Genomic DNA, 26,945 nt, shown 5'->3' with positions numbered 1-26,945 from the left:
TCGATGCAGTGGGGGCTGGGGGACAACCTGGTGCTTGTACAATTTAAATGCCGGGCCAGATGGATTGAAAAGGCAAGGTGTTGGGACCGCAGGTGAGGGTTGAGCCAGTTCTACTTCACAATATTTTACTCCACACTGAGGCTGAGGAGCTTTGTGGTGACTTGCCTCCATGTGAGGGACTGAGACTGAGGCTGTGGGCCTGCTCTGACTGCTCCTGGCTTTGGGCTCATAGACTCAATTTCATTCTGAATGTGGTTGCTTGCTTTACCGTTTGCATGATTTGATTTGTTTTCTCCCCCCTCGCTCTGTCCGCGCACTGGATGTTGGTCTTTTTTTAAAATTGGGCTCTTTTGAGCTTCTTGTTTTGTGGCTGCCTGTAGCAGAAGAATCTCAAGGTTGTATAATTTACACATACTTTGATAATAAGATGTACTTTGAACTTTTGAAGAAAGACAAGAGCTGCTGGCCCATGGGAACTGTTACATATTCGTGTATACAGGCTATGACGAGCTGCCCTGTGTGTTACATACTGGAAATAATGTGAGAGGGAACTCTGGGTAGATGATATACAAGCAAAATAAACAGCTGCATGTTTGTTCCTCACCTCTCCATCTCTCCCGTGCGTTATTCATGGTCACCCGGATTCCTCGTACCACAAACTCGGTGACAAGGTGACAGGTCCTCATGCGATATTTATTGATTTGTTCCCTTTGGCAAGAAAAGTTTGTGTGTAATACTGCTGGTGTATTGCTGTGTAATGTGGGTGAGTGAAGAATCCTGTGGGAGAAAATGAGAATGGGACGGTCAAATAAAACAATTAAGAGAGAGAGGGAGAGAGAGAGATAAGATGAGTTAACTTTTATGGAAAGTGATTGTGTTTAGAAATGGTGACAATGTTTGTAAGTGAGAGGCTAAGTGACAAAATGACAGAACAATGGATTTCATATTCTGAAAGATTTGAATATTTTGCACTTCAAATCAAATTTCAGATGATACTTGTTTTCCAACTTTTCTGTCGGTGATGGGTGCAAATATGTTTAGTTTATTATGCAGTATAGTGCAACCCACTAAGCCTGGCAATATGCCTTATGAGGATATAGGTAAAATCTTAAAGGACCACTATTCACCGTCCTAAACCCTTGTTTATTGCTGGGAGGCTTAGATTTCATAAGAGGAATCAAGAGAAAGACGAGTCTATTTCATAGTTTGTGACTGTGCTGAAGCAATTGTCTGAACACTGATTTTGGGCAGTCACTGAATGGCACATTATGAGTTAGACTCATATGGTCTGTGTAGTGAAGCAATTCAGAAATATTTGCTTATAGAAGACAAAGGTAACTTTACAGAAGGCAATTAAGATTAGTGCATCTATGGAGATGGCAGCTAAAGAAGCACAGCTATTAAGTGCATCTTCCCAAGTTTATAAAGTTTCTACTGACTTTAAAAATAAGATTCCTATTGGCAAGCAATATTACTGTGTGGCAAAAATGGGCATTCAGCAAAAGAAGGCTGGTATAAGGATTTAGATTGCTAAAGTTGTGACAAAAAGGGACATATTGAATGTGCCTATAAATTAAAAAGACACTGCCAACCAAAAACACTGTAATAAAGAAAAATGGCTTATAGAAAAACACCAGGAAACATATCTTTTGGGAAAACAAAAAGAAATATTTAAACAAGATGGAGCAAATTGAGGATGAATTCAGTGCCTCTCACTCTATGGTTGAAGAAACTTTATGCTTCAGGACACAAAGATGGCTACTGGGCAACACAGCATTTGGAACGGGCCACAGTGACAATGCAGGTGGACACAGATGCTGCAGTATTTCTGGTGTCAGAAACAGTTTACAAGGCTGCATCTCACCTCAGAAGGGACAAGGTTGCCTTTAAAGACTTACACTGGTGAAATTGTTCCAGAGGGTGGAGTAGTACATGTCACAGAGGAGATTAACGAACAGAGAAACTTCCACAGTTCTTTGTTAAAAGTAGTTATCCAGCACTTCTGAGCCATTCATGGTTGGAACAGCTCAAGCTCAACTGGTATGAAGTGCACTTGACTGGTGGGAGCACTGGTCTACAAGAGTTATTGAAGAAACATGTAGACGTATTCAACGGAGAACTGGGCTGTATGAAAGGAATCACTGTTAACCTGGCTGTTAAGCCTGACACAACACCCAAACGCCTAAAGGCAAGATCTGCTCCATATGCCATCAAACCAAAGGTAGAGGCTTAATTGGAAAAACTGGTCCAGTATAAGGTATTGGAACCAGTGTGTGCAAGTAGATGGGCAACTCCAGTGGCTCCTGTCCTGAAAAGGGGTGGGTCTTTAAGACTTTGTGAAGACTCCAAGGTTCGTATGGCTGAATAATACTCTCTTCCCTTCATTGATGGACTTTTTGCAGGATTGCCCAGAGGACAGACGTTTAGCGAGATTAACTTGTATCAAGCATTCTTGCAGATGCATGTGGAGTCAGAGTCACAGGAACTGTTGATCATAGTGACTCACAAAGGAATGCTCAGGAACCAAAAGCTTCTGTTTGGCATCACCTCAGCGCCCGCACTTTTTCAGTGAACGATGGATCCCGAGTGGGTTGATGGGGTGCAATGGTATTTGGATGACTTACTCACTATTGGGAAAAATGAGCAGGAACATTAACAGAAATATGAAGACTCAAGGATTATGGGCTGAGGTTCCAGAAGAACAAGTGTGTGGTCCTTCAACCTTCGACTGAATATTTGGGCCATATGATCGACAACTCAGGGCTTCACAAGGCACCATCAAAAGTGAAGGCAATCATGGAAGCTCCAACACCACAGAAAGTAAGCCAATTAAGATCTTTCTTAGCAGTACTAACATACGATGAAAAGTTTGTTCCTAATGGAGCTAACATGCTGAAACCACTTCATGAGCTTTTAAAGAAATCAACACACTGGCAGTGGACAGATCACTGTGAAGAGGCTTTTAAAAAGGCCAGAACATCTTTGTCACAATCCAAAACACTCACACACTTATACCTGTCATTGCCCATACAGTTGGCCTGCAACTCATCAGCCTATTGTATGGGGGGGCAGTTATCTCACACATCATGCCATCAGTGAGGAGTGTTCAATCGTTTCTGTGTCAAGGACATTAAGCAAGGTAGAAAAGCCACAATGCTTAGGTTGAGCAGGAAACACTCGCAATTATCTTTGGAGATAAAAAATTCCACCAATTCCTATTTGGTTGCCCTTTTACACTACTGACAGATCATCGCCCTTGACATCATTTTTTTTCCCACATGCAGGCTTTCCTTCCCTAGTCAAATTCAATGTTGGGTCTGGTACTATCTGCACTCCAGTATGATATAAACTGCAGGAGTTCTGAGCACCATTCAAATGCTGATGAAATGTCTAGATTTTCCTTAGCTGTTACAGCACCAGAGCCATCCCAAAAGAAATCTTTTACTCTCAGTTAGTACCTACAGCTCCGATAATTGCGACGCAGGTCCAGAAGCTCATACGTACTATTCCTGTTCTATCTAAAGTGGTGGACATAGTAACTTATGAATGGAAAGAAGGGCCAACCATAGAACTGAAACCTCACTAGGTTCAATGAAAGGAGCTCACAGTCCAAGCAGGATGTTTACTATGGGGCTACTGTGTTGTCATTCCTCCACCATTAAGAAAACAAGTGCTTGTTGAGCTACATGCAGGACACTGTGGCGTAGTTCACATCAAGGTAATTGCATGCATCTACTTTTCGTGGCCAGGATTGACAAGAAGGCCAAAGCATTCCCACATTGAGTGAGAAATGTTCCTCATCTTGCTCCTTTGCAATCATGGAAATGGCTTGAAGTACCATGGCAGAGGATTCACATATTATAGATTTTGCAGGACATGTAGATGGTCACAGTGGACATATCCAGTAATTGGCCCAAGGTTGCCATCATGAAGAGCACTACATCTTTAAAGTGCATTGAGGAACTACACTCCATCTTCCGGTGTTTTGGGTTTCTTCAACTGCTTGTAAGTGACAATGTCCCACAACTCCTGTCTGAAGAGTTCAAAGCATTTATAGAAGTAAAAGGTATTCAGCACATCGAGTCAGCACCAAACCATTTATTCACTAGTGGCCTTGCAGAATGATTCATACAAGCAACGAAACAAGCACTGAAGACTTAATTGGGAAGTGGATCCATCAACCAGTGTCTTAGCACATTTTTGATGATATTCTGCAACATACCTCATGCCACCACCAAAATGGCTCCAGCCACTGCACTGATGAAAAGGCAGCTTCACACTGACTTAACCTGCTTTGACCGCAGAACACAAAACAGATTGGGCTAAATGAACAGAAAACCCAAGTAGAGAGATGCGCCAAAGCAAAGTACAGAAGTTTCACAGCAGGGTAGGGAGTACTTGCCTGGAATTTGCATACTTGCATTGGTGGTGGCACAAACTGGTTCTGTGTCACACACAGTGGAAACTAGCAATCACAACATCTGGAGAAGGCATGTTGGCCAGCTGTTGCCCACTTCTGAGGCTACTGAAGACCAACGCAAACTGACCAATCCTTACCCAGTAAAAACGGGACAGGATTCTGAGATTACTCCAGAACTATGTTAATTTCAAATGATATAGCCAGCACTTCCCCATCCCACATGCTTTCTGAGGTACCCTGTACTGACAATGCAGTACAGAAGCCAAGATCTATACATAGTGTACACCACCAGGAGATAAAACGACTTTGGCATCATCCACAGGTCACTGGTACCCTCACAGGAACAGATGGCCTCCAGACAGATTGAATCTCTATTTTAATGACTAATCCTCAGCACATGGGGCAGAATTATCCCCTTGGTTACACTTGAGAGTACCCTCTTTCCCTAGTTTAGAGAAAAAAATAGTTGGTTGAATTTGATGATTACTCAATTGAATGTTAATAGATCAGAAGCTGTTCGGTGTAGGGGAAAGGGGAGAAACTTTAAAAACAAGTGGGGAGAGATATGTATTCATGTATATTTTGACCCTTATGGTTGCTGTCAAGGTTCCCTGTGTGTTTACATACTAAGAGGACATTCTGGGTAGAAGACTTACAAGGAAAATAAGCAGCTGCATGTTTCTTCCTCACCTCTCCATCTCTCCTGTGTATTATTGTCACTCAGCTTCCCAGCACCACAAACATAGCAGACACAGTTGTTTTGCCTCCATGTCATCATGACTTGGAAATATATTGCCAGTCCTTCGCAGTTGTTGGGTTGAAATCCCAGGAGTTCCTCCGCCGGCAGCACATTGTGAATATCATAAAGAGAATGACCGCAGAGTTCAGGAAATTTGCTCACCGTCACCATCTCGAGGGCAACTGGGGACAGCCATTAAATGCTGGTGAAGCTCAGATCCAAAAAAATGTTGCAATAAAAGGCTTTCAATATCCTGGCAGCTCTTATGGTGTTCTGATTCTGCTGCACGCTCTGCACCAGCTACCCATCACAATGCAGAGGCCTGGAGGCAAAATGGGCATAAATGGAATGGATGGAGGGGGCAACAGTGCAAGTAATGGGGAAGAATGGGGTTACGAGCAGCAGCCTGATTAAGGATAGGTGAAATCAAGCACTCAGAACACTTTTAAGGGAGAATATAGAACAGAGAACAGGATAAGCCCTTTGGCCCACTGTCTGCACATGGTCCCTATCTCTCCATTCCTTGCATATCCATCTGCCAACTAAAAACCTCTTAAATCCGTTTAATGTATCGGTCTTCATCGCTGTATCGCTGGTTGCGTATTCTAAGGCACACATCACTGTCTATAAAAAACCTGCCCTGCTCAACTCCCCTCTCACCTTAAAAGCATGTCCTCTGGTCTCAGATATTTCAACCTGTGAAAAAGATGATGGTTGTCTGTCCATGTCTCTATAATTTTATAAACTTTTATCAGATTTCCCCTTAGCCTCCATCACTTTAGACAAACAACCCCAGCCTGTCCAATTTATCCTCAGAACACACACCCTCTAATCCAAGGAGCATTCTGGTAAACATCTTCTGCATCTTCTTCACATCTTTCCTGTAACAGGGTCATCAGAGCTGAATGCAATACTTCAGATTCACCTAATCATAGTTTCATAAAGCTGCAACATAACTTCTTGGCTCTTTAACTCAATGCTTTGACTAATAAAGGCAAAGCATGCCACACACCCTGTTTACCACTCTAACAACTTTTGCAGTCAGTTTCAGGGACCTATGGACTTGGAAGCTTGAATGTGGAATCAGTAAATGTTAAAATGCACAGCAAGAATGAAAAGAATCACCTGAGAGAAGGAGAGAGCAAGTGGCAGCATGAATTGAGCATAAAGACGGAACAAAAGGAATGGGAAATATTGAGGGCAATGTTGCAAAAAAAAATGACAGGTGGATGATTGTTTTACATTGCACAAATAACTTCAGATTAAAGTAAAAGGCTTAAAATATTCCCAATAAAATATAGCAAACCCGAGGGCTCGGAAAGTTAAGGCCACAAACAAAATGATAACCAAATGAATTGAATAAAGGAAGTAATACACACAAAATGCTGGAGGAACTCAGCTGGCCGGGTTGCATCTGCGGAGAAGAGAACATAGTTGACATTTTGGGCTGAAACCCTTCATCAGGACTGGGAAAAGGAATGAGAAATCAGACTGAGAAGGTCTGGTGAGGAGAAGAAGAAGCACAAGGTAGAAGATGATAGATGAAACCAGTGAGGGGGCATTGGGGGGGGGGGGGGTGAAGTAAAGAGCTAGGAAGTCAATTGGTGAAAGGACTGGAGAAGGGAAACTCTGACAGGGGAGGTCAGAAGGCCATGGACAAAGGAAAGGGGAAGGAGCATCAGAGGGAGTTGATGGGCAGGTAAGAAAATGAGCTGAAAGAGAGGAAACCCCTCCTTTATAGGTGATAGTTTCACCTATCACCTGCCATATTGTACTTCATCCTCCCCTCCCCCCATCTTCATTCTCTGAATTCTCGTCTCTTTTCCCAGTCCTGACGAAGGGTATTGGCCCAAAACATCGACTGTTTGCTCTTTTCTGTAGATGCTCCCTTTCACCCTTTTCCCACAGATTCTGCCTGGCCTGCTGAATTCCTCCAGCATTTCATGTGCATTACTTTGCTTTCCAGCACCTGCAGGCTTTCTTTTGTTTGTGAATAAAGGGGAAGAAGTTAAATCATGACAGCAAAGTAGCAAAGTTAACACAGAATACTGAACAGTTTCTATAAGCAAGAAAAGGATAGCATTCATGTAGGTAAACAGAAGCTCTTTGGAGATAGTAGCCCAATGAGCAAATGGGAAAAAAGAAATAGTTATTAAAATGATCTGTAGAAAGCAAGAAATAGTTCTTTGCAAGTTGTGAGGAACAAGGTTTGAATAGGAGTGATAAACTAAAGGTAATTAATATTAGAAAAGATGATGTGCTGGTGAACTCTAGGGTGCCAGAACCCAACCAGTTCCTGGTCAGATCCTTGTACTCTGGAATTGTAAGGGTGCTGGTGAATAGATAATTATTCACGATTTTCCAAACTTTTCTATCCACTGGAATTGTCCCAGTCAGAGTGAGAGGTTATATAGTTAATGAGTTATAGTTTGGCAATGACTATGAGGTTGTTGAACTTACTTAGGTAGTCTGATCCTGATGGGCTATCTCCTCCTACTCATATCTCATTGTCCCCTAGCCCCTGGTTCTTCCATCCACCCGCCCCAGCACTACCCCTCAACATGTATCCGGCCTTGGAAATCTGCAGAGTCCACACTCTCCTTTGTGATGTCTTTTGGCAAGCATAATGACCTCCAGCACCTGCTGCAGACCCTGTGTGAGACTTCCTTTTAGGGCATACGCACACTCATTGAGTTATACAGCATGGAAACGGGCCCTTAGGTTCATTGAATAATGCTGATACAGTCAGCATAATCTGGGTTTAAAGACGAGGCCGATATTAAATGTCAAGAGGCAATCACAAGTTGGGACTTGTTCTGAGTGTCAACTGCTGAGGAGCAGCTAGTGATATTGGAGGTGAAACCCTTTGAATGAGCAGACAATATTAAGTTGATATGCTGCACCAGAAGTTGAACAGACTTATTTTCTGCATCCATTTTCTGGGCGATGCAGTTTCACGCTGACATTTGTCGATGCAATAAACTTTCTAACAGTTTTTTGTAGGAGATTAATCTTTAAGTCAAGAGCTCTTCAAGAAAAACCAGACACTGGCAACTCTAGTTCCATCAGAAAGTGTTAACCATTGACTTACAAGATCTTTTCACAGACTTAGTAAATATGTGCTTCACCTCAACTTCTAAATTTGCTGGAGCAGAGTGGCGAATGCCGATCGTAACACAAGAAAATTTTACATTACACATGAGAATGAAAAACTCAGCTCTTACACCTAGAGTTTTGCCTTTTATAAAACTTGACATTAATTAGCCTAGATACTATTCTTAGGCTGCTCTGGGTTAAGCAATTTGAGGGAAATAGACCAGTTATGTAGTATTTGTTTTAATGATCAATAACACCAAAATAACTAGTAATTTGTTAACCAACACCTTAAGGGTCTATCACACGGAAGATCATTCATCATCGTCATATAGCATGTCACATGTTACATGGGCGATCATGGTCTTGGACTATGATTGTCCTTGGCAAATTTTTTCTTCAGAAGTGGTTTGCTGTTACCTTCTTCTGGGCAGTGTCTTTACAAGACAGGTGAACCCAGCCATTATCAATACTCTTTAGAGATTATCTGCCTGGCGTCAGTGATTGCACAGCCAGGACTTGTGATCTGCACTAGCTGTTCATACAATCATCTATCGCCTGCTTCACTTGAATCTGATCAGGAGGCGATACCTTGCCCAAAGAAGCCCTGCAAGCAAAGGCGGAGGGAAGGAGTGCCTTTCACCTCCTTTGGTAGTGACTTATCTCCACTCTGCCACCCATTCAATTTTACTACTTCAGTTTAACCTAATTGTCCAATTCAATTAATACTTTGTTTATTTATCAAGTCCCATTTCAGAAATCGCAAGGTTGCCATTAGTTCCAAAGGCCAAATTAAAAGGTAATCTCATGTTGCTATTTTGAATCTGCAATATTGTACAATATTCTGGCATCTGTGAAAGATGTTGGTCACAATACCACAACCCTAGCTAGCACAGTGACACAAGTTTCTAATTTCCCATGTTCCATATACTACTTTATTTCACTACCACTGGGAGTAATTAACATGAATACTGCTTGTTCATTCAAGGAGAATTTCAACAAACACACTGATGAATCACAGAGCAGAAAGATATGATGAGAGGGTTTGATTATAAAGCCTGGTAGAGCCACATATAAATACAAACAGTGACATGGACTGAATGCCTCCAATGGGATCCCACCACCAAGCACATCTTTCCCTCCCCCCCCCCTTTCTGCTTTCTGCAGTGATGGCTCCCTACATGACTCCCTTGTCCACTCGTCCCCCCCATTCCTTCCCACTGATTTCCCTCCTGGCACATATCATTGTAAGCGGAACAAGTGCTACACCTGCCCTTACACTTCCTCCCTCACCACCATTCAGGGCCCCAGACAGTCCTTCCAGGTGAGACAACACTTCACCTGTGAGTCGGCTGGTGTGGTATACTGCGTCCGGTGCTCCCGGTGTGGCCTTTTATGTATTGGTGAGACCCAATGGGAGGCCGTTTCGCTGAACACCTATGCTCGGTCCGCCAGAGAAAGCAGGATCTCCCAGTGGCCACACATTTTAATTCCACGTCCCATTCCCATTCTGATATGTCTATCCATGGCCTCCTCTACTGTCAAAATGAATCTAAGCTCAGGTTGGAGGAACAACACCTTATATACCGGCTGGGTAGCCTCCAACCTGATGGCATGAACATTGACTTTGCTAACTTCTGTTAGTGCCCCTCCTCCCCTTCTTACCCCAACCCTGACATATTTAGTCATTTGTTCTTTTTTCTCTCTCTCTGCCCATCACTCTGCCTGTTCTCCATCTCCCCCTGGTGCTCCCCCCTCCCTTTCTTTCTCCCGAGGCTTCCCGTCCCATGATCCTTTCCCTTCTCCAGCTCTGTATCACTTTCACCAATCACCTTTCCAGCTTTTAGCTTCATCCCACCCCCTCCGGTCTTCTCCTATCCTTTCGCATTTCCCCCTCCCCCCACTACTTTCAAATCTCTTAGTATCTTTCCTTTCAGTTAGTCCTGACGAAGGGTCTCAGCCCGAAACGTCGACAGTGCTTCTCCCTATAGATGCTGCCTGGCCTGCTGTGTTCCACCAGCATTTTGTGTGTGTTGTGTGGGCTGAATGTCTTGCTCTGTTCTGAGCATGTTATGTGAGAAAAGCTCTGAAATATTCAAAAAAAACAACATTCATTCTCAAGTTTTTGAAAACAAAATGTGTGAGGCAAAAAGAGAGGACTGAGAAATTCAAACAACTGTAGATGCCCAAATCTCAAACAGGAAATACTGAACTAAGCCTGGGACTTATTGTGTCTGAGCTCAGAACTCTTTGGTTTAAACTTAGATCCAGACCCAGTACATTCTGGTCTTGCTAGAATTTCTCAAGTCTGAACCCAGGACATTTGGGACTAAACCTGGGTCCAAACACAGGACATTTTAAATAAAATGAAAAAGCAAAGGTCTAAGCCCGGGGCTCTCAGGAGTAAATCTACTCCCAATCTCAAAACTCTGACCTAATCTTGTGATAGTGGAGGTTTGAGCCTAGGATGCCAAGGATTAAATGAAAATAAACAAAAGAAAACTACAGATGTGAAAATCTGAAATTAAAACAGCAAACTCTCCAGATCAGTTACCATTGCTGGAGAAGGAAAGCTAAAGTTTCAGACCCTTCATTAGAACTAGGTAGTCCTGCTAATGTGTCTAGAGAACATATTTGGTACCCTTTCTTGGAACTATGTGGAGGCAAACAAGAACAAGTCATACATAATGGGACGGCGTTGCTTACAGACATCGTGTAAAGTATCTTTTGGAAAGAGTAATCATAACATGACAGAATTTTACTGAGCATGTGAAAAGAAAACAACTCCATTCTGAAGATGGTGTCTTAAGTTAAAAGTAGGATTATGGAGGAATTGACCAGGAAAATAGATTAAAAGGCAAGATAGTAAAGCTACCACTAACAAAAATATTTGCTAAATCTTAAAAATATGTAATCCATTGAGAAATAACAATACTATAAGAGAATAATCTATCTGTGGCAAAAAGAGATGGCATCAAATTGACAGAAAAGGAATACAATATTGCGGAGGTTAGTAGTGGCAATAATCACAGAAGCTAGGAAATGATGACCAAAATAACTGAGAAAGAAAGTGGATGATGAGAATAAGCTACTAAAACTGTGCCGACTTTCAAGTCTATGTTTACCCCAGGCTACTTTGGGTGCTGTTCTACTGTTACCTGTGAGAGATTGCTGTTTAAAGTATTTTATAAACAGTATTGAGATTTTTGTGTGTAATCTCAGTGTTGACTATTATTGGGTGTAGGAAGTAGTGGGAGATTTTCATATGCTGCCGTAGAATGCGAATGGATTTTGTTGAAATTCAGAAGGCCATAAAGGTGACAATAATAGGCGGCTTTAATGAGGGACTCCAGTTTTAAGATAAAGTAGCGAAGTTTTAGATGAGAAGAGTCCTGCAACAAATTCATCCAAGTGGGAATTATCCTGAGGGATGGTCACCACGTAAGATGAGTGCAATAGACAATTTAAAGGGATGAAGAAAACATTTTTTTTGGAATTATGGAGGCAGGTAAGTGAGATTATTTAACTAAAAACACTGGATTGTTGAACCATGAACTTTTCCACCATCCAAGCACCCACACTTTTTACCAGCATTCTTTAAGCTGTTGTGTTTGTTCCAATTTATCATGTTATGTATACTTTGCCAATTTGAATCCATCTTGCTTTTTGTGTAATAATATAGATTGCATCCAATCTTTGATGACCCTAGTTCATACCCAATGCTCCGATTAACTAATCTTTGGCAGTTTTACCAGCTACAGCTGTTAATGCCTAATTACTCTATTATTTCAAGCCTCTCTAAGAACAGAGAAATGGAAACCACCTCTTCATTTGTAACAGCACTTGCTGTGAAGTCCCAGAAATGTTGATACACATATTCAATATAACCAATGTTATAATTAATTGCGCTGATTCCTTTCCATTCTGAAACAGATTGTGGCTACCATCAATCCGCAGATGACAAGGTCCAACAAAAATATGTTTGCAGTGCAAAGCAAGGAGGACAGGTATTTCCTTAACAATATAAGCTCTACGAAGTTGTGGCCCACAACCTGTGTTTGGTTGAGGAGCTGCAGGGCGGCGGTTTAACAGGTTAACCTGAAATCAGTGCAGGAAGTTGATTGGCTATTGCACTTCCCTAGTTTACAATCCACAACTAGTTGTTGTATCAACAGCAAGAACTTCAGAGCAACAAGGGTGTGCAAAAGGAATTCCTGGCTTCAGACATAAGCTTCCCAAAAACAAGGAGCCTTTCATTCTCGGAATTCTCGCAGTGAATTGAGCCAATGTTGTAATCATGCCTTCCCTTGGGCACATGGGATTGACAGCTGTGGCAAGAGCTTGCTGTTGAAATCACGCAGCACTCTACGTTCACCACTCTCACAACAGCTGTGCAGAAGCATAGCAGCAAAACAAGAAGTTAGTTAGATCTGGGACTTTGCATTTTACTTATTTTTGCAAGGTTTCTCCTGGACCCAAATTCAGAGCGGTATAGATGTTTTTGAACTATATAAATCTTTTCTAAGTGAGCAAACTAAGTTGCTCCTGTAGCTAAGTGGGGAGAGCCTACACCAAATGATTTATATTCTTGGGACCACTGAGTTTAGCTATCTTAGCTGGGGCATTCACAATTGGCAGGCTAAGTGAGAAGTCTATTGGGGTTATAATCTCAATTTCTCTGCGGTGACCCTTGTTTAATAATATCAGGTGAGGCTTCCTTGTGATTCACCCCATGATTAAGTAGACAGCTGATATTCACCAGGCAGCATTATGTCATGTGCATTTTGCACAGTTATAAAGGAAATGGAAAATAGGACATTGATATTTTCTTTCCTGTGTAATTGATCATTGCCATAACTTAAAATGATTACATGATTTATTGAATTCAAAAATCCTTCCGTCTTCAAATTCTTAAATTTAATGTTTCATGACAACAGAAGCAGCCAACAGGTTTTTTTTTTGGTGAAACTTAACTGCACAAATGTTTTCACTGGATGGAGGAAAACAAAATCTATTTGCAGATAATTGGGAAAAGAAATTGGAATTGAGGACAATTTATTTATGATCTGGAACATGGTGCCAGGAAGGGTGGTGGAAGCGGATTCAGAACAAGATTTCAAAAGAGAGTTCAATGAATACTTTGGCTAACATAAATGTCATGGTCAATCAACATGCAATTAGCTAAGCTAGGCCAATAGTTAAATGCACGCTCAGTAATTCAGTACTGCAGCCCATATATGAGAAGATTACATACAGAATAACTCAGACACATTTGATTAAAACCACATTACAACCAGTTTTATTGATTTAAAAAAAATAATTATAATCACTTTACAAAACTATACAAAGATATCACATGAATTCTTGTTGAATTTGCTTGGTTACTAGAATTATAGCTGGGTGCATGTTTTAACCTATATATAATTGAAGTGTGAAACACAATACTAAATCAAGCTATCAAACACAAATCCTGACCGGATAGTAGCCACTCAGTCTATCAAACATACACACCGATACAATTGGTCAGCATGGATCTAAAACATCACCAGTAAAAATAACAAAAATGAATAAAAGTTCTTGTTTCTCTCAGTGGAGCAGCTGATTTTAAAATATTGACAGCATTTTATGGGAAGGGTGGATAAAGGGTTGAGCATAGATATTAGTTCTCCTTCGGTTGTATTGATATAATTACATATTTTTCCTCCTTTTTTGTGTGGGGGTAGGGGGTCTGGGGGGTTCAATGCTCGTTGTTTTGTGCGGGGGGAGGTGGATTTAGGAACCGATGGTCTCATTGCATTCTGAGGGGGTAGAGTTGATTGTCATTTGTGTGAGGGTGTGGATTTGCTCTATCTCTTTGAATTGACTTCCATGGCTTCTCTTTGTTTCATGGCTCTCTGGAGAAGAAGAATCTCAAGAGTTGTATACTGCATACATAATTTGAACCTTTTGTTTTTCAGTATGCAAATATCCACCCCCATTTTGTTGCATAGAGTTAAAGGTTCTAGGGAGTTCATGCATCAAAAGCAATGTCCGGCAATGAACTGACAGATTGGCTAGTTAATTAGGCCAAATTGGACTGTCACTTCATCAAGGAATGACTCCAGTTCTACAAGACAGCTTAGTGGGACCTTGATGGAGATCTAGCATCATTTGTGGTACATTGGCACTAGGACTGCTTTCATTAAGAGCGAGGTTGGAAAGAGTGGGAAGAGCTAAGTCCAAAAACACAAGACTTTCAGCAGATGCTGGAAATCCAGAATGACACACATAAAATGCTAGAGGAACTCAGCAGGTCAGGCAGCATCTATAGAGAGGAAGGGTCTTAGCCCGAAAAGTTGACTCTTTATTCCTCTCCATAGAATTCCTCCAGCAATTTGTATGTAAAATCAGATATCATGATTAGGCAATGCTGGATTTCAACTTTAACAGCTCTTTGTTCCAGGAGGAAATAAAGATGCAATGACACTAACATGGTCAGAGATAACTATTAAATGCAACACAGTGGTAGATATCAAGGAAAGTAAAAACCTTGCATACTTAACAATGGAGAACCACACCAACTAGACGTGTGGAAACATGAAACCCTTATCTTGGATGATAACCATCAATCTGTTTTAACATTGCTAGCATGGATGTGATTGTTGGATCACATGGTTGTGGCTATTGGATGTGATTTTTTTTTTTGTTTAGACTGAAGAATCAATTCAATGTTATCTGTTAACAACTGATTTATTTTTTCCTGTATTTTACTAGGGAATATGACATGACATCTTCTAAATAGCCCTCCATTGTCAATGTACAGTTTGATGTTAGAATCCATTCTTGGATTAATATGGCTTAATTGTCAGGTCTTTGATTGAGGGTTTCTCAAGTGAATTCTTAGAGAATATGGTGCTCTACCTGAAACACTAACTCTGTTTCTATCCCCATGGATGCTGGATGTCCAGCTGTGCATTTGCAGCATTATTTACAATTAATGCGGTTCATTCCTTAACTCCCATGGTAAAGTTCAGTTCTGGTCATCTCATTAGAGGAAAGGTTTAGAAGTTTAGAGAGGGTGCAGAGGAGATTAAGCAGGATACTGCCTGGATCAAAGAGCATGTCTTATGAGGAAAGAATGAGCAAGCCTAGAGGCTCCTCTTTGGAATGAAGGAGGTGAGAGGTAATTGATAGAGATGTATAAGTGGCATAGATAGAGTGAATAATCTGTATGTTTTTCCTAAGCGGACAATGGCTAATGAGAGAGGACATAATTTTAAGGGGATTGGAAGGAAGTAGAAGAGGACGTCAGAGGGAGTTTCTTTCTACACAGAGTGTGGTAGGTGCATGGAGCACACTGCCAGAGGTGGTGGTAGAAGCAGGTAAATTAGAGACATTTCAGAGACTCTTATAGGCACATGGATGAAGGATGAATCGAGGGCAATGTGGGATGGAAGGGTTAAATTAATCTTGGATTATGTTAAAAGGTTGTCACAACACTGTAGGCTGTGTACTGTGCAGTACTGTTCTATGTTCTAAAGTTCTGGAGTGTTATCCCTAGCTGATGTATTGCACCATCCTGGCTGCCAATTTAAGTACAGACAGAAGCTCCATGTAAGTTACTGATCCTCAGCAGTGCAGGGAAGGAAACTGTGCTGTTCAGTGCCTACTGGCTGTAACGTTGCCACTAATGACTATTCTCAGTACCCTTTTGCTGTGAATTGTACACACATAAACACTTGGCCTTTTGGATGTTGAACAGATTGTAAAATGAGCTATGTGCAAAACTGCCCTGAGATTAAGCACATGGAAAGAAAAATCAGCTTTGACCTGTCATCACCCAGTTTACACTGTATTTTGCCTTCTATAGTTGCTCTTGCTGTTGCTAAGCTATTTGATGGAGGGAGCAGAGAGTGAAGCAGAGGAGTAGGGAAGGGGAAGGCAGGGTTGCTCGCACCTGAACCTGATTTTGTTTGCCCTGAAGTTAGTGACTGACCAGCAGTTGGAATCAATAGAACTTTCATCTATAATGCAAAATTTAAATTATACTGTCATTTCAACACCAGCTAACAGGAACAAGGTTAACATTATGCCAAGGAACAGCTCTGCAGATTTTGCCAAACTTTGGGTCTCCTTCCCTGCTAGGCTATCCCAGTACAATGTAGGAACACTTGTAATCACAAGGTAGGGCTAATGTGTTTCTTTTTGACTGGTGTTATTACAGGGGTCTATGATTTCACACTGATCCACCATTCCTCTCTGAGCTGTGGGATTCTAGGGTTTAGCAGAGCATCAGCTAAAGGTGCAGAATGCCCACTTCTCACCATGATTTCAATGAAGCCCATGACTCTTGGTCCAGTCAGGTAGCGTCCAATGGAACTGTTCTGGGTCACAGAGAGAAACTTCATCCATGAAACCAGAAGAGCATGGTAGCAAACAGAAGGCTTGTGCAATGGTTAAGAATGTTTCATGTACTTCCCTGGGAATGTTAGTCTTTGAATTTCAGAAGCAGAGCTATGGATACTTAAGTGAGCAAACAGGACAAGTGAATACAGTTACCAGCTGGAAAATGCCACGTCAAGAATGTAAACAGACTCTGTCTCGACAGAGACTGAGGTCAGTGGTTGTTAGGAAGGTTTCACAGAGATTCCCCACTGTGGAAGATTCAAAAGATCAGTCTTTTCACAGTATTGAAATTAGATGTGAGAAGGCGCAGGAATGTCTGCTGTAGCTGTGGGGTCAGAATCCTCATTGGTTTTTGTAGGCCAGATGTCCAATCAGAAAGAGGATGTCAGAAAGACCTTATGAACTCTGCCCACAAATCAGTGTGAGGAACTGCCCTATACATATTCTGTGATTTGCAGTTCAAGCAAAAGGTTTCAAGAGCTGTTTTTTTCAAGATGAGGGCCATATAAATGTGACCATTCAGTTGAACATTCATCCATTGAATGACTTTGCCTTGAATATTCAAGATTATTCCCCAGTTTCCATTGGATGGAACTTGATTTGCTTCCCAGCTACTTTCCTGATTTAAGCATTCGTGAAATATAGACTTGTCTTTTCCTCATCTCTTGGTCCAACTGCTCCTGCAAGATAGCTACCTAAACAAGCAGAACAAGTGGTTAGTTGGCTTAAGGCAACAGTCAATAATGCCTGTTGAACATACTTTTCATTGAATCCGTGTCCAAATAGTTCCACTTAATATCAGAGAAATGTATACAATATACAACTGGAAATTCTTGTTCCTTGCAGACATCCACAAAAACAGAAAAGAGCCTCAATGAATGAGTGACAGTGAATACGTTAGAACCCCAGGCCCTCCTACTCCTCCCTTCCCATGCATAAGCAGCAGCAAAGCAACACCATCCCCCCTCCCTGACAAAAAAGGATTCAGCACCCTCCACCCACCAAGCAAAACCCCCAAGAAAGACCATGATCTGCAGTACAGTAAAAATTGATCATTCACCCTGACAATTCAACATACCACAGGCTCTCTCTCTCCCTTTCCCAACAAGAGGGGAGAAAATTTAATTTGAATCAATTCATGTTGATTCAATCTCCTGGATTAGATAAACAGTGAAATACAAAACCAGAACAACTATTGAAAATTTATGTTTCTTCAGTTAGTGGCAGCTAGGCCCAAGGGCATCCCTTCAATCTGACTGTTTTTAACCAAGACTCAATACTGTTCAATCAAATTTTTTTACCAGTAAACTTCATTTCTTCCCATCTAGTCAGTAGACCCAAAAAAGATCTCCAGAATTCTTTTTGCTACAAACATCGTCTACTTTTTTGGCTTATTCCTTAATGCTTGCTGCCACTTTCTACCTTATCCTTTTATGTAGGCAGTAAGGCAGAACAAGCTTCACAGTGACTGTCAGCTTATCGTGAATCTTTATGATAATTAGACAGTGTAATAATAATGGGGTATGGATAGCAATCAAACTGGTAATGTTGAATAATTCACAATACTCCTCTTCTAGCCCAGGGGTACCTTTGGCAACCGTAGTATTCCTACTGTGGCAGATATTCTACATAGTCACAGAACTTAAGGGAAAGCTAATTGCTTCCTTATTGGCAGCAGATTTCAGTGTAAGGACAGCCAATTCCTGGAACAGTAAAATTAAATATTTAGCTGTGCTGGTATAATGAATGAATAGGAAATATGGCAGCAGACATATTTTCAGAGACATAGATCCATTTTAACCTTAGTACTGAAGATTGTCTTCCCTGCTCTGAATTTCAGGATCTGATATTCGCTCATTTTCTTCTCCCCAAAATTAATTCCATTTTCCTAGAGTCTCCACTTTCTTTTGATGTTTCGGGAATGTTTGGAATGCTGGGATTGCTTACCATATTACAAAGCAGTCCACATTCTAGTGACACTCTAATCTCATTCTATGTTACTTATCTAAAATCTCTGTTTCCTATCACTATACTTACCAACAAAAATACCCATCTGTGTTATCTTGCCTAGCTTTATCTCAATTTTAAACCTGGCAATTTCTCTAATCTCTCACAGGTGAGAATTTGAAAATAACATATTGTGGTTTACTATCAGTCATTGTCCTTGGTAGACCAGGTAAACTAAGCATAGGAAAGATATACCTGTTCTTCAAGTTCTTTCACGCGTTTTCTATGGGCTCGTTCCTTGGCCTCCAGTACTCTCTCAGCCTGCTGATTAGCAATCCTCAGGCGCTTGGTCTCCTTCTCCAGCTCCCGATGGTGGCGGGTAGTCAGCTCCGTTAGTCTCTGGCTGCGGCTTTGCTCCATTTCAGCTGTCAGTCCCTGTCAAAAAAGGGTCTGACAGAATAACGGTGGCAAAAACATGCAGGACTGTTGGCTGAAATGAAGACTAATTATAGCATTGTCAACTTTATGAAGGAAGAGCCTCATTTGCTTACTCTCCATATGTGTTGCACTCCATTCCAGCAATTCCTGATTGACACTGTGGGCTGCTCCTCTGAAGAAGATGGGGTTTTCCCGGGGATTCACAGCTGGCATGCTGATTTGTTTGGTTTTTGGTTTCTCCTTATTCAGTCAGAGAGTAATCCAAAATGGAAACATTCAGCCCATTGTCTATTCTGACCAAACTGCCCATCTTAACTAGTCCCATTTAACCATATAACCATATAACAATCACAGCACGGAAATAGGCCATCTTGGCCCTCCTAGTCTGTGCCGAACTCTTAATCTCACCTAGTCCCACCTACCCGCACTCCGCCCATAACCCTCCACTCCTTTCCTTAAAATATACCTATCCAATTTTACCTTAAATGACACAACTGAACTGGCCTCTACTACTTCTACAGGAAGCTCATTCCACACAGCTATCACTCCCTGAGTAAAGAAATACCCCCTCGTGTTTCCCTTAAACTTCTGCCCCCTAACTCTCAAATCATGTCCTCTCGTTTGAATCTCCCCTACTCTCAATGGAAACAGCCTATTCACGTCAACTCTATCTATTCCTCTCAAAATTTTAAATACCTCGATCAAATCCCCCCTTAACCTTCTACGCTCCAATGAATAGAGACCTAACTTGTTCAACCTTTCTCTGTAACTTAAGTGCTGAAACCCAGGTAACATCCTAGTAAATCGTCTCTGCACTCTCTCTAATTTATTGATATCTTTCCTATAATTCAGTGACCAGAACTGTGCACAATATTCCAAATTTAGCCTTACAATGCCTTGTACAATTTTAAAATTACATCCCAACTTCTGTACTCAATGCTCTGATTTATAAAGGCCAGCATTCCAAAAGCCTTCTTCACCACCCTATCTACATGAGACTCCACCTTCAGAGAACTATGCGCTGTTATTCCTAGAATTCCATTTGCCCAACTTGACCACATCCCTCTAAACCTTTCCTACTATGTACCTGTTATTTCTTCTGCCTCAACCATTTCTTCCTTCTCAATGAAATCTCCAATTAATGAAACTCAATATTATTAAAGCTTCAACGACCCCTGTCAATGACACTCCTCCACCTGCCCCGTCATGCCACTCTGAACACTCCAAGGAGGCTGTGCGGGTTAGGTTGTGCTTGGTATCGAGGAATAGCTTTCTGCGTGAGGCTGCTGGAATAGGATTTCACAAAGGTCCCAATGTTAGTTGTCTGCAATAAAACATTTGTAAATGACCAGTTGGTCATCGTAACATTTAAGAGAAGCTTGGATAGGTACATGGACGAGGGAGGTATGGAGGGCTGCAGTCTGTGTGTAGGTAGATGAGATTATGCAGAAGACCAGGATGGCACAGATTAGATTGTCCGAAAGCCTCTTTCTGTGCTGCAGTGCTCTATGTGCATGAGCCACTTAGGAAGAAGTTCTGCCGAGGAAACTTAAGCATAAGGTCATTGCAAGACAACATGAAAACTGGCCCTTCAGCTCACCCTCTCTGTATGACCTATCGACATCCATACTATGCTTTCACTGACAGCTGGAGTGTTGTCAGCTGGAGTCACAGAATGAATGGGTACGGCAGCAGCTTAATGCAGGAGAAAGTACTACCTCTTGGTCGAAGCTCAATCTTTGGACGACAGTTGGCAAACTGTAGTCTCACTGAAGTCTCCTGATATCCATGGAGTCCTATTAAATTCTGAGGAAAGAAGCGCAATGTGTTCCTAGTTTTGTAATGATTGGCAGTACCAAGTCACCCCTGTGACTCTATAACCCTTGCAATCATCCACTGAGGTGGGAAGGTGCTTATCTTACTGAACCTAGTCCTGACTGGAGAGAATAGCAAGAGGTGATCCACATTAATTGATTTTCACCCATCTTCAAAGTGGGTTCATGTCGGATGCTGAGAAAGCGTCTATTCTAATCTGATCAAGTTCTAATCAATTTATGTCGTCAAGTACTTAGGAAATGCCTCAAATACTTCTACTTGTTCCATTTTGCAGTTAAGTTGAGAAACGAACAAATCAAATTCAAAGGCAGGGTGTAAACTAAAATTCATGTGCCTTGAAGGGTTTGAGATCAATGAGTGCTAGAAATGGCAAACTGGAAACAAAGCCACATTCCAACTCCCACATTTTACCTGAAGGTGTTAAGGTGTGGGAGAGGGAGGCTGAACATTTCCATGTATCATTTTCTTGTTGAGAGCAATATTAACATAAGTTTGGAACATGGGTGTCTATGGCTGCTCAGTGCCAGTGAAACCAAGTTGGAAAAAGACGTGGCAGTGTAATGGGGACAAAGATTTAACACTCAAATCCTGTAATGAACACTGCAGCCTCTGTGGAAGGCTCGCAGCACATGGGTTTTATAGAAAGGTAATTGCAAAGACTGAGGAAAGGCTTTTTAGAACTGCAACAAAGTTTGCAAACTTTGTAGTCTTTGATAATCCTTTGAGTCCTAATTTGCAGATCTCCATGGCTACATCAGCCAGCCTGTGCTTCTGCTGCAGGAATTAGGACCCAGAGAAGGGAACAATGCACAAATCAAGAGCCTTGGATGCATCAGTGATTTGCTTTCTGACGGAAATCATGCAGCAGAATCTGAGGAGGTGAGGGTATTACCTGGGGGCCGATTAATCAGAACAACTGTAGATGCTGGAATTCTGAAATAAAATCTGAAAATGTCTGAAACATTAAATAGGTCAGGTGACATCAGCACCAGCAACCCAATCACTATCTCAGTTCAGGAAAGACCACATTGCACAACAATAGACCTTGATACTTTTCCTAATTGCTCCTTGTAGAATTTTGTATGACTTGTGTTTCAGTGTGACACTGCTGAAGGTAAGCTTATAATTGCACCCGTGCTTACACATACTTAAACTCAGTACAACAAACATACTTGCACATACAATTGTTATAAATGTACCACAGCTCTGAGGGGCCGAAGGGGCGGGAGCAGCCCCCTCCTTCCGGAGAATCGCAAGAGCACTATTAATTCGGGTCTCGGACCCAGGCAAATGAGAGACAATGTAATGGTTTTGGCCATGGCTCTTAGAGACACCTGTGCTGAGGGCATGACCCTGCTACGTGACAGCTACCACAGATATGGACACCCTCGAGCAATGTGGGGGTGGGGATTGCATCACCCTACTTTGATGGACATCTACAACTCTGCAAGTCAAGATAAAAGGGGACTGCAGGAGGCGGTACCCCAGAGAGACGCACCAGAAGGACTCGATCGCTCAACGCTCCCGTGATAGCTGGAAGCCAGTCAAAAGCCACGTGCGCTCCGTAACTTCTCTGCCTGGGGAGCGGGTGGCTGATAATACCGAGAAGGACTTCGAACTAACAACGGGGAAACAACGCTCCCCTGATTCAATGGAGTTGCTTCGTCAAAGACCCGGGCAAGTTTTGTCGTTTCTCCTCACTTTCTCTGAAACACGTGAAACCCAGCGATTCCCCAAAAAGACTGAAGCCTGCAGACTTCTGAGTGACTTTTATATTTGCAACGGACAATATATTATCCCCTAGACAACAGTCGAGATTATTTCTTAATGATGATTATTGCTATACCCACACTTTAGATTGAGTTTTGCCGATGTATATGTTCTGAATGTTTGTATTAACCTTACTTTTGTGCCCCCCTTTATGAATAAAAACGTTCAAAAATAGTGCCATCAGACTCCAACGGACCTCTCTATCTTTGCTGGTGAGTTATCCAGTTACGGGATACGTAACACAATAAACTCAACTTTGACTTTGCAGAAGGGTTGGCCACCCTACACTGTCGGCTGTCAGTCAAGATCCCTCAAATTATTTGCTTTGGGATCCTAGAGGGACTGAGTGCAAAATATATGCAGCATCTCACAGACTGAAGCAGCAGAAGGCCGATGGGTCGCCTGTTGACGACGGGCGCAGTCAGCATACATGGGGTTACTGTTCAGTTTTTCTGAACGCACAAGGCAATCAAAGCAGCCACACATCACCGAGGAGCGTTCATCATCTGAAAGGGCCTACACATCATCCACAACAGCCCATCTCCAGTCAGAGCAAATTCCCAGGCAGGTACTGTGATGCCTTTGTTCTGTGTTAACCCTGCCACCCAAGTCATTCCCTTTTTTTCCTCCTTCGGGCAGAAGATACAGAAGTTTGAAAACATATACCATCAGGTTTAAGGTCAACTTCTACTCTGAATTTATAAGACTTGTGAACAGATCTCATACAATAAAGATGAACCTTTGCTTTCTTAATCAACCTCAGTTTGGTCCTTGCACCTTACTTGCCCACCTGCTGTGTACTTCCTCTCTAACTGTAACACTTCATTCTGCATTCTGCTATTGTCTTTCCTTCTGTACCCTCTCAATGTACTTATTTTTTGGAATGACCTGTGTAGATGGCATAGAAACATAGAAAACCTACAGCACAATACAGGCCCTTCGGTCCACAAAGTTGTGCCGAACATGTCCCCACCTCAGAAATTACTGGGCTTACCCATAGCCCTCTATTTTACTAAGCTTCATGTACCTATCTAAAAGTCTCTTAAAAGACCCTATCATACCCGCCTCCACCACTGTTGCCGGCAGCCCATTCCACACACTCACCACTCTCTGAGTAAAAAACTTACCCCTGACATCTCTGTACCTGCTCCCCAGCACCTTAAACCTGTGTCTTCTTGTGGCAACCATTTCAGCCCTGGAAAAAAGCCTCTGACTATCCACACGATCAATGCCTCTCATGTAAAACAAAAATTTTCACTGTATTTTGGTATTTTTAATAATAAACCAATTACAACTCCAATTGGACTTACTAGTTGGATCCGTGGAGATAAGAAATATTGCCTTTGAATGTGGCTAATAATATCTCATTATATACCAGAGCATGAGGTCCAGGAGCGGCACTGTCAACCTCAGACACTGGTGCTCCAGGTACCTGGACAGACCAGATGGCACTTCACCCCACACCCAAGTCTGAGTCTCCAGACTGATGGTGACTTGGTACCTTCTATATAAACTTTTGCAGAATGTTGGAAACAAGGTGGTAGAGAGAAAGAGCGTCACTGGATGAAGAGGAAGAGGAGGAAGGAATGTTGAGCAGATTGCTATGACAATGATCAGATGATCTGATTCAGAGGAAACATTGGGTAGAATAGTAGCAATAATCCCTGTTCTTTTCTGAATCTCTTGCATCTACTGAAGAAAAAGAGCCTGTTTAAGATTTTAAGATCTCAAGTGAAAGACAGAATGTCGGACAGTGCCGCACCCTGTATTTTCCACACTGATGTCCAAGCTTGTTTACAGTGCTTTAAGTTCTGCAGGGTAACTGGAGCCCAGTCTTTTTATTCAGTGATAACCGTGAGAGTCTGGCTCGTATTTGGAAGCCTAAGATCTCGAGGCTCTGGAGACGGGTGGATCAAGGGTTAGTGTTACAGCAGAAGACCCATGTGTCATCGGGGGAGTCAGAAAACCTACTGCTGTGGTCCTCAGGCACAGAGCTCAAAAAACAAGCTACGTAACAGACTTTTAACATGTAAACTAGTGAGTAGAAGTTATGTCTCCTTGCTCACTGGGAAAATGAAGACACCACCCTCTCCTTTATTAGGGAGGCAGAGAACCTGTGGTATGTCAAATGCCGGGTGAAACACAAAGTCTTTGGGGTAACTGCAAGTCTGTGTCTTTGCTATTGCTTTGCTCATGCTTGAGTGGTCAGTGGTGGTGCTGATGCTTGCTTTTTTTGCCAGTGTGGTGAGGGGGGATTGTCGCTCGCTTCCACTTATGCACGGGAGGGGGGAGTTAGGAGGGACTTTGGGGTTCTCACGTTTGACTGTCTTTCATTCTTTGGGGCACTTCTCTGTTTTTGTGGATGTTTGTGAAGAAAAGGCATTTCAGGATGTATATTGTATACATTTCCCTGACATTAAATTGGACCTTTGAACCAACAAAGCCACCGTTGTAATGTAACTAATTTAACATGGTGAATCACAGTTATGCAAGACCCAAAAATGGCATCAATAATCAAATTTAATGCCAGTCTAACAAATTGCAACTTCATAGACTAACTGTTGAAACAACAAATGCAAATTCTTGTGCAACTGCTTGTCATTCCTTTACCTGTTCCTACACGTTGCAGTCTGTGGCTTCAGCTGAGGAGGGAAGTTAGCTACTTTGACAGCTGAAATCTTCTACACTTTGCAGTTCCTGTAGATGCTAAGAGAGATGGCTCCTTGTGGAACTGCACAGGGGTTCTTTTGGACATGTGACTAAAGGGGCAATGAAGATTAAATGCTGAAGGGACAATGAGTGGGACAAGGACATGACTTGATCAATCAAGTTCAAGTTGAAGTCCAGTTCATTGTCATTCAACTGTGCACATGTATACCACCAAACAAAAGAACGTTCCTTCGTTGTCCACTCATGGTGCACAACACAGTACACACACTGTAACTCATGCACTTAACACCTAGGGTAATATCACCACAGATAAATTAACAAATAGTAAGGTGCATATACAAGTTAAAAAATAAACAGTATAACGCATCACACATGATGAGGTCATATGATAAGGTTTATACGTGTGGCAGGAAGTCTTATGGTCAAGGGGAAGATTCTGCTTCCCATCCTAACAGTCTTTGTCCTAATGCTACAGTACCTCTTGCACGATGGTAGGTGGTCAAAGAAATTGATAGACTGGTCGGAAGGATAATAGACAATGGCCAAGGGCAGCACTCCTGGTAAATATATCTAATGGGTGCACCCACTTTGATAACCTCTCTTGCTATTATGACTGTCATACACTTTTTTTCACAATTAAGTTGGTGAATTAGCCAATGAATCATAGGCTGGAGCACAATACATTGTATTCAGCATGCATTCATATTCTGTACTTGTGTGACTTTTGCATCTGGTCGTTCTTGCAAATGGTCACCTTCTCCATTGACAAAACCATCATTGCAAAGGCTTGCAACTTCATACCAGTTCCCATCCAAGACAGACTTAGCTAATCTCTCTGCGCGTTGCTGCTGGGATATCTGCCAGAACCTCACACATTCTTCACTGCTGCTCCAGAACACTCTTGTTGGTTGACAGCATTTGAGATGCAACATCTGTACCCAGCTGCACAGAGTTCAATCAACACTATCCTATCCATCTCTCCTATCCATCCCTACTCTCTTGTGTATTCATACAAGCAGGTGGAAAGTTACCCGGACCCAGGAGAGTGTATCTGAGCAGATATAGGTCAGTCAAATATTGTGACAGTAGACATTCAGGGTGAGCAACTTCCTCCTCTGAAGTGTGCCCTGAAGATGTGTGGACAGCACATTAAAATGTTGAAGATGGGAATGTTTTAAGGTCATCAACGTGCAGTGATTACGCCCAACTCCAGGTCCTCATGGGTAACTACTATTTTCGACATGCTATGACCAGACAGAATTCTGTAATTCTGTCCTCATAACTCATCTACGATGTCTACCCATTCTATCATGGTCCTATCTTAGAGACATAGAGTCAGAGAGCACAGAAGCTTGCCCTTTGACCCCCCTCAGGCCGGTCAGAGGCTGTGGGTGGACACGGGGTCTGGTACAGATCAGCCAGCATCATACTGAAAGTCTAGGTGGCCTTCTCTCCTCTTACATTCTTGTGATTTACTGAAGTAAAAATGAAGAGGACAGATTCAAGGTTGGGAGAAATATTATCCAGATTACAAAAGAATGAGCCTCCTATTGTCCAGACATTGATGCTGCTCAACTGCTGTTTTCTTCTGTGGCAAACCTGCACCACATTTACCAGGCTTCCTACTTTTCACAGTAAAGAATCTGA

General features: G+C 42.0%; 2 protein-coding genes across 4 annotated transcripts in view; one reads left to right on the top strand and one right to left on the bottom strand.

Annotated features, from left to right (window-relative positions):
* Positions 1-26,945, top strand: part of LOC132381077 (uncharacterized) — a 244,472-nt gene that overhangs the window by 134,228 nt on the left and 83,299 nt on the right. The gene's annotated exons all lie outside the window — the stretch shown is intronic.
* crocc2 (ciliary rootlet coiled-coil, rootletin family member 2) overlaps positions 13,510-26,945 on the bottom strand; it is a 356,976-nt gene continuing 343,540 nt past the window's right edge. For all 3 annotated transcript variants that reach the window (XM_059950227.1, XM_059950236.1, XM_059950243.1), the window contains 2 exons: positions 18,840-19,019; positions 13,510-17,332 (listed from right to left, as the gene is read on the bottom strand). In XM_059950227.1, coding sequence (XP_059806210.1) covers positions 17,249-17,332; positions 18,840-19,019 — 264 coding nt within the window. In that variant the 3' untranslated portion in view covers positions 13,510-17,248. The remainder of the gene's footprint in view (positions 17,333-18,839; positions 19,020-26,945) is intronic.

This window comes from Hypanus sabinus, chromosome 2 (genome assembly GCF_030144855.1).
Source record: "Hypanus sabinus isolate sHypSab1 chromosome 2, sHypSab1.hap1, whole genome shotgun sequence".
NCBI lineage: Eukaryota > Metazoa > Chordata > Chondrichthyes > Myliobatiformes > Dasyatidae > Hypanus > Hypanus sabinus.
This window is presented reverse-complemented; position numbering and strand designations above follow the sequence as displayed.